This window comes from Prunus persica, chromosome G1, assembly GCF_000346465.2.
Source record: "Prunus persica cultivar Lovell chromosome G1, Prunus_persica_NCBIv2, whole genome shotgun sequence".
Lineage (NCBI taxonomy): Eukaryota > Viridiplantae > Streptophyta > Magnoliopsida > Rosales > Rosaceae > Prunus > Prunus persica.
The window spans coordinates 33,851,731-33,860,648 of NC_034009.1; the positions used below are offsets into that span (position 1 = coordinate 33,851,731).

Consider the following 8,918-nt stretch of genomic DNA (forward strand, 5'->3'; position numbering starts at 1 on the left):
GGGAAATATGAAGGACAACGTGCCATAATGTCATAGACAAAGAAGCATGTCGTCTCACCCCATATGATAGGGGGGAGGGCCGAAAGTGATCTGGGAACTCTCAAACAGCGCCTCAAATTGTTGATATATGCTATTCAAACTATTTGTCTTATATTGGCAGTGGTATTAATAATCCAGCGAGGAGCAACAAAAGTAAAAACTTGAAAAGTACAGCTATTATTCGAAATTGTTTTCACTTTTGGACTCCTCCCTCCCATCCTCCCCTCCCATCATCTTTCTCAATCTCACACTCACTCCCATTTTCCTCTATACTCTAGCAGAAAAAATGAAAACTAAAAACTGAAATTGAAATGGTTATCAAACGGGCCCATAGCTTACCAGATATTCAGGTTATCCCCAAAGAATTTTGCATTAAAGTAACTCAATATGATTCCAAGATTCATCTGGGCTACTCCAAGTAGGATTGACATCTTCATCTTCAACGAGTTAAGAAACGGTAACTCGGACCGGGAACCATGCCATTTAGGATCCACACCAAATGGGTAAGTGCCACGGACCTTACTCAAACCCACTGTAGTAGCATCGCTGCAACAAAATAGAAAAACCAAGTGTAATAAACTCAAATGGGATTGACAGACCACAAATATGTTAAGCAACTCAGACTGACTGTGTACCTGCAGGATTGGTCACGGCACCCATAGGCAGATGGCCCAAATAATTCAAATGGGACTGAAAAGAATTCATTATATATCAATCCTGTGTAAATTGAGAACAGCGCCATCATCATAATAACATAACGGCCACCAAATGTCATTTCTACAATGTCCCCAAGTTTCTGTTGTCAACAAATCAAGTTAGTAGAACCATCCGGTAATTACAAGAAGCAAAGAGTCCACAATCCACAGTCGCAAATCCATACGCATTACCTGACTAGAAAACTTCCTCTCCCTGATTATGAAATATAGTGTTGCCAGCAACAAGCAAATACCATGGCCCCAATCTCCAAACATTACAGCAAAAAGGAAAGGGAATGTGACAATGGTGTATACACCAGGATTAGCCTCCTGATACTTGGCAACCCTGTGATGATGGTTCCATTAGACAAATTCTTTGATGAATGATCTCATTTGGGAAATGAATAACCTAGTCACTAATAAAATAAGGAGGGATAGAAATGGTCTTCCTTTCTGTTTCTCGGGGGAGAAGGAAGACAACAAGTAAAGATATATAAAATTACGTTTTACCATTATACACCCATTAAAAGAGAGCAATAATAAATTTCCCAAACCTTCCCTAACAGCCCTCATCCTCCCCACTTTGCCACCCCCAATTTTCTCAGTCCACACCAACTCCAATATAGACCTGATTTCCTACCTCACGATCTTCCTACCAAGCATTGTGCAAGAACTTGTATAGAGACATAACCTGCAAACTGACTCACCCGTATGCATCCACAATTTCTTGAAAAGCAGAAGTGAATTTATTTGTGCGGAAATATGTTGGTGGCGATTCCTTTGTCTGCAAAACCTGGAAAATGGCGCCAACTTGAGAGCTACTATCAAAGGATGCCCTCTGCAACGCATTTTGAATCTGTGAAAAATCAAGCCTGTGTTCGTTAAAAAATTCCCTCAAACATGCATTACACTTGAAAGTGACTCAAGCCAAGTTTTAGAAATGAATATAATTTTAAACATTTTAACAGGAAACTGCTACAGGATAAAAGAGCAAACCTGGTTTGATGCATATACAGGACACCAACCTTCTGCAACAAGACACATTTTTGTCACATCAATGCTTAACATGTTTAACGTGTGATAAATGGATTTTTCCTTCTTCACCTATCAAGTCATTAAGGAATCAGACTCAGTTACCAAACAAAGCTAAACTCAGCGACTATGACCAAATAAACATATGGATGGGCATGAGTGTATCCATACAAACATGAAGGAAGAAGCAGAAGATAGATGCATAAGCTTTTGAAAACAAACCAGAAGGTTCCACAGCTCATGTTGATGGCCAATTGTCTGTAATAAACTGCTCCTGTGCAAGAGTCCAGCATCTATGGTAATCTTCAGCTCTGAAAGTTTTCCAGACACCTAGAATTAAAGTGGTTATAAAATTCAGAATGCACAGTGAGTCAGTGTTTGTAATTAAGGACGGACAGAGTCACAATTAGAGAATATTACTGCAGCTAGTCCACCTATATGATCAAGATAAAGCACCACAAGTAAAATACAAGGCCATTGCAAAATGTTGCTTTCATGTCAGCTACATCTATTGTAACGCATAATTGGGCTTTTCATCTACTGCTTTTTATGTTGATCATGGTTTAGCACATGGCCAGAACTTATATCAACACTATCCTCCTATGATTTTCGGTGTGATGGTTTACTTCTTTAACTCTACAAAGCCTCAAGGAGCTTTTTCTAAGCGACTGCTTTTTCAGCCTTAATGCTATCATTATGTCTTTATTGATCACAAAATGTTTGAGATTTTAGTGATTGTAAATTCAGGCCATATATACTCAGCCCTTTAAGGAAAAAACTTGAATACAGTATATACATATACCATATAACCACATAACTGAGTGATGATGATTGATACAGTTTGAGCAATATAAACATTCCATGTTCCGTAGTTACTATAGGGCATTATAGCGCCCACACCAGAAGTCTAATCAATACAATTGAAAAAGAAAAAGAAAAAGAAAAGGAAGAAGCCATTTTAGAATATAAGTTTCTCAAATACCCATGATTAACACAAGAGAAAAGTTTCAATCTAAACATAATTTAGTTGTGGTATCCTAAGGCTGTTGATTCCATGTACAAAGAGTTAACAAGCACTGAAAAGAATACTGCATACCTCTGTAATCATCTGAAACTGTTTTCCCAAGTCATCTGTAAATGGGTAACGGTTTGCCCCAAAAGCTTCACATATTTTTAGAATTTTATTCTTTGCTCTTTCTCCAGAATAGAAGATGATAAATACATTCTTCTCAACCTGTAATCTAGTACTTATGAATTTCAAGAAAAAAAAGGAGATAGAAATACTGGTAACAGAGTTAACTATCCTGCAGGAAGATAAAGGTATCTAGGCATATATGTGCATAGGTAGCATTCACATACACGGAAAAATATTACAGCATGCAGGAAGGTAAACCATCCTGTGTGCGTGCGTACTGCCATAAAAAAGCTAGTACGCATGTAAACTACCATGCATTCTCACAACACCGAACAAAAGATATATATGAACATTAAAATGGTATGTTATTGAGTATTAACCTTATCTCCTGACACAGGATCAACAACACGGTCATTGACCACAGCTTGCTTCAGAAACACATTACCCCGGGTTGCACGAAACAGAATCCTTTCAAAGGTCATCGATTTTTCTCTAGGAACAAGACCACTAACAAACCCGAGCTTAACATGCTTTGATGGATCTGTTGTCATTTCCTACAGATAAAGCCCTAAGCATCATCGATAGGCAAAGAAAAAAAAAATTCATCTGAAAAATTAAAAAAAAATGAAACAGAAAAGTACAAGGCTGCACTTGTTCGAGTAATAATGGACTGTCAATGGATTTTTCAATACTGTGCTGCCTTTCAAATTGTCTCTGCTGAGCTGCAGCACTGCTTTGAGCTGAATTGAAAAACTCGCCAGCCTGAAATGAGTAAACAACGCAAGTTCACTTTATGGATCACATGAAGGAAAGCAATGCCATGATAACTGATCTGATGAGGGGGAAAGAGAGATCACAATCTTAAGTAGAGCAGACATGCGCTTAGAATTATACAAGAAAGACAATAGGAAAGGATAGAAAATAATAGAGTTGAGGCATCCAATTTCCCAATAATGCAACCAATGATCCCATAAAACTGACTGCAATAGCAGTAAAACAAAGCCATACCTTCTGCAGAACAAGTTTATATTCTAATAATTCACTGTAAGTGCGTTGTAAATGTTCATTGTTTGCATTAATTTCTAGTAGCTCCGCTTCAAGTTCACCGAGTTTGACCTGGAAACATCCATACACAAACACACCCCATAGAGGGAAGAAAATGATTCAATATAGACCATAGAAAGGGCAAAAGATCAAGATCTCAAGTCAACTCCTGAAAAAACTACCTCCATGTTATCGAGATCAATATCATTGCCTGTTGTAGACCTTGTTGAGGGCGACAAGCCAGCCTTCTTCATTTGCTCCTTGAAGAAACGTAGCCTGCGAGCCATTTCCCCACACCGTTTGATCTGCATGAAATCATTTAAATTTCAAATTAACCACAGAAACCATGGTAATGATGAGTTAATCCAAAAATAGGAAATGATCCATGAATGCACCTGAGTGGCATATGTTCGCTGGAATGGGCTCTTCTCCGCATTGAGCTGAAAAATAACAGAGTTTCCAAAAAAGAACAGACAATAAGGGGGAAAAAAACGAAATGCAAACCAACACTGGAAAACGAGAGCAGACTCTGACATCTTTGAATTGGAAAAGGCCAAGATCGCCGAGGTAGGAGATGGCGTGGCGAGACGATTCGATAGGGATGATGAGTTGCGCCAATTGCATTGGCTCCGACCGCAGCAGATCCATCGTTGGACAACACTCTCCGGCCATTTTCCCGGCAAAAATCAAAATCTGATTGCAGATGCACAAATTGCTTCTTCAAAAAACGTCGCACTTTTTTCTTTCTCCTGTATTCTGAGTCGTGCGTGTACCAGATGCCTACAGCTACCGTGGCCGCTATGCGTATTTCTTCTTTTTATTTTTGTGAACTTTTAGTTTTCGCTGCGGCGTCGTTTTAACGGTAACGTGTCATAGGCTGATAGGCGCAGAGGAGTTGAAAAGATGAAATACTATTGCGTAATGAATTTTCCATTTTCGGGTTTTAACCTTTGGATGTCCCATACGCGCGCAATTGAAAACGCGGCGTCGAAGGAAAGACGATCACGTTGTTCGAATGTAATTGTCAACGTCCCGATCACGTTGTTCTCCTCCCAGCTGCCGCACCGGGAGCAGAAACGTTTTTATAATTTTATTAAGTTTCGTTGATTGACTTGGACTCCTGGACTTGGAGTGGACACATTAAGTTGGGCCATGAATGTTAATGGGTCCACTTCCAATCAATGCCGACCAAAAACCCGGCAAAAACCTCTTCCAATTGGAATTCAAACAATAGAATCCAGGCCCACTACAATTGTCTTTCTTTAATTGGTTGTGGTGTTTCCAACAAATATTGAAAGAAAACAAAAGGCTTTCTCACTTTCATCCCACCCTATTTAAATATAAAATTAAAATAACAAATTAACTTTTATAGTACAATTAAAAGAAGAAGAAAAAAAAAATCTTAAATTTAAGTAAAATTAGAACAAAAAGAGTTTAAAAAAAATAAATTAGGAGCTAATTGATCAACTTTATGAATGGCATTAGCATAACCTAGAAAGCTCAGTGATTTATGAACAGGATGGATTTACTTGTTTTTTTTTTTTGGGTGATTTGAACATGAGACTTGTTTCAAAACAATCTTAGAACAAGGAATGAATTGGCAATGTGTGTTTGGTTCGGTGGATATAAAAAAACAACTTCATTACATATGTATGAATGACTTGAGACAAATTTGAGCCCAGCAGGGATTTGCAGAGACATTAAATAAGTATCCCACAAAATGATAGTGGTGCCTTGAAGTCAGGGGAGGCTGAAGGCAATCACAAGGATTAGCACCACACATACAGTGATACTGCAACAGAAACCCTAGGTGCTGCTGCTGATGCTGCTATATGTAGCAGAGACGCGGGGATAAGTTTGGACCACGCTGTAAATTCGCATGCGCATGGCCGCAACCTAGCTCTAAAGACTCCGCTAGCCCTGGAGAACCTATTGTATCAGAAATAAACCCAACTTTTAATCCACTTGGTCATATCATATTCATATGTGGGGATTTTTCAGTTTTTCTTTTTTAATCGACACATAGTTAGCTAGAATAAGAATGGATGAACGACGTCATCACACAGCTACAACTTACAACTCGAAATCATGCCCATTTCTTGTCTCAAACAAAGTCACTCTAGCTTGCTTTCACTATTTTCTAAAGCCCTTCATAAACTTGTTTATGTGTGTCACTCTCTACTTTACATACGTTAATCTGTATTATATCCCCTCCTCCGTATCACTATTATTGATAATGTGCCCATATATATAGAGAGAGAGAGATAGATAATTCTTTCTATTTAGAGGACAGAGAGATATTTTGAGGTGTTTATTTCGTGTCGTATTTCGATGATTCAAACCATCAATTATATATATTTGTTATTTAAAATATAATTTTTAAGAAAAAAGACTTATCAAAATACAATGCATAGTATTAATAGACTCTACAAGGATGTAACTTATATAAAGACAATATTTAGTAATTATTATCCTATGTATCCATCCTGCATATACGGTACCCCACCCACCTTCCCCTTTGTTAAACACGAATTTGTCTCTTTCTCTCCCCCCATGGCCACCAGCTCATGACTCGTGAACTTTATATATTATGCACAAAGCCAGAAAACAAGGATGATTTGATTGCTTATAATTGTCCAACCAATTCACCTCCATCTTCTATACTATACCACCAAGTTCACAACTCACAAGCTCAGCAGTGCAGGACGTTAAAGTCAGAGATACAGAAAGACACCCGGAGATTTGGATTAAGCCCTTCAGCCTCTACAGCTAACTTGCTACAGTCTACGGAGAAACTGTTTCCTTCTTCATTAATTGTTTATTGATGCGTCAACGTTAATTTTTGAAAACGACACAACACACACACACACAGAGTTCCAAAACGATCTTGAGTTTTGGCCCAACCCGCCCCTTCCAGGCTGCAGCATATTATTCATTACTTCAAACCTTGCTCTCATGAGTCATGATCGATCGATCCCAATTGGAAACTTAAATATAAAAGCTCCATAAATATTGCACTTTTTCGTTCTAGGGCTAGGGCTAGGGCTAGGGTAACCGTACGTATTAATAACAAAGGCATTAATTCTTCAGTCTTAAAGATTTAGCTTCCCATATTCAAACTTGTTTGAATGCCACCACATTCCACGTTAAACAAAACAAGCATGCCGCAACTTTTGCAAACTAGATTTTATCAGTAGAGGCCAGCCAGCCAACGACCTTTTTGTTAAAAAAAGTAAAAATTATTATTATGAATTAGAATCTTGACGTACGAGATGTGAGAGGTCAAATCAGATTGGCTGGCTGGCTGCCTGGGTCCATACTCAAGTTAACAATCTGAACAAACCTCCTTTTCCCTCCACACGGTTGTTTGACTGTCATCGTTTGAATATCGTTTCAATACATATATATATATATATATATATATATTTATAGGTGCATTGCATACACATACAGCCTTAGATCGACATTCATGCAAGCATCATTCTTTTTCCTCGTTTTGCTGTGCTTTCGTTGATACATATGATTATTTCACTCATATATGTTTGACATGAAGAAACACACTGCTAGATAGACAGTATACTAAATGTCGAATCATCCAATATATTTTAGTCTAAAAAGCTTCTTTATTTCCCCCTCTGAAATGAATGCACCTAAAATGTCTATTAAAGTTTTAGGCAATGAGTGCATGCACATAATATGTATTCATTTGTTAACTCATATCATATCGTATGCTTTCTATTATATGCAGACTGATCCTTTCATCACCACACAAAGTTCTTCCATTTCGAATTCATTATTCAATTTACAATTCTGTATTTTATGTAAATCAAGCATACCACCAGTACGTCTCCCTATCCAAGTTTCTTAAATCTTGACTATATGCATCTTTCTCCAGCCTAACATCTAGATCTATCTCGCCCATCGTACTAATTACGCGTGCTTATATCACTGGTTTGTAATATCAAACAGCTAATTCTATATCGAATAATGCTACTTTTACCACATTTGTATATCACAATCTCATACCACCTTATGAGGCAAATGAGGTAGACAACACATCAATTAAGATTAATTTAAAGTTTTCTTATCTTTTATGATTTATTGACACTTTTTAATTAATGTGATTGTCCATTTCATCTGCCACATAAGGTGGTATGAAAATGTGGGATATAAATGTGGTAAGTGGAGCATTACTCTTCTATATCCTGCATGCGATTAATTACAAGTAACCAAGTTTCTAAATACACCCAATCATGAACAAATAACTCATGCATATATAGCAAAATACGTACATAATTGAAGATGAGTGTACTGTGTACGTATAAGAAGAGTGTGGGGTGTTTGAATCGAGCGGTGGAGTAGATGAGAATGCACATGTTAAGGGTCAGAGATTTTACAAAACTAGGCAAGTTTTGGGTAACCTCTGTGTTTCTTTCCTAAGTACCAAATGTAGCAGTCTAGGGAAGCGCCATTAAGATCCTATGTATCATGCATGCTATTTGTACCTCACCCTATATCTCATTATATAGTTATAGCCTGCATATATATATATAACACATCACATGCACTTACTTTCAGACTCTCAGTTGCATTCAACTCCATCGCCCCCCGCAATTAAGCTAGCTACCATAGAAGTCACATCTACGAATGTCTATTCAAGGGACTAAATTTTGCAGTTTTGCAGGTAAGTAGTTGGCATAAATGCCTTTACAATTATCCATTTCCGTAGCTTAACTAATTAAATCTGTGTTCATATCACAGAGAGAGAGAGAGAGAGAGAGAGAGAGAGAGAGAGAGAGAGAGAGAGAGAGAGAGAGCTTCTTCTCCTTTTGGAGTGTAGTACTGGAATGCCTACCTGCCAATTGGTAATGCATGAGATCCAAAAGCTTATTTGCAACCAAATCTGGACCGCCCCATGCCCTCTCCTTTCTCTCTTTCTTTTTATTTTATTCAACTCATTTTTCTCTTTCTCG

General features: G+C 37.8%; 1 protein-coding gene across 1 annotated transcript in view; it reads right to left on the minus strand.

The window, feature by feature from the left end:
* The window catches only part of LOC18791973 (V-type proton ATPase subunit a3), a 6,470-nt gene extending 1,723 nt beyond the window's left edge, over positions 1-4,747 (minus strand). Inside the window, exons 1-13 of the mRNA XM_007225524.2 lie at positions 4,480-4,747; positions 4,341-4,385; positions 4,128-4,250; positions 3,910-4,017; positions 3,553-3,663; positions 3,282-3,455; positions 2,863-3,000; positions 1,989-2,096; positions 1,731-1,838; positions 1,442-1,590; positions 927-1,080; positions 675-835; positions 379-585 (exon numbers count right to left, since the gene is read on the minus strand). Of these exons, the coding sequence (XP_007225586.2) occupies positions 379-585; positions 675-835; positions 927-1,080; positions 1,442-1,590; positions 1,731-1,838; positions 1,989-2,096; positions 2,863-3,000; positions 3,282-3,455; positions 3,553-3,663; positions 3,910-4,017; positions 4,128-4,250; positions 4,341-4,385; positions 4,480-4,617 (1,724 nt within the window). The 5' untranslated portion in view covers positions 4,618-4,747. The remainder of the gene's footprint in view (positions 1-378; positions 586-674; positions 836-926; positions 1,081-1,441; positions 1,591-1,730; positions 1,839-1,988; positions 2,097-2,862; positions 3,001-3,281; positions 3,456-3,552; positions 3,664-3,909; positions 4,018-4,127; positions 4,251-4,340; positions 4,386-4,479) is intronic.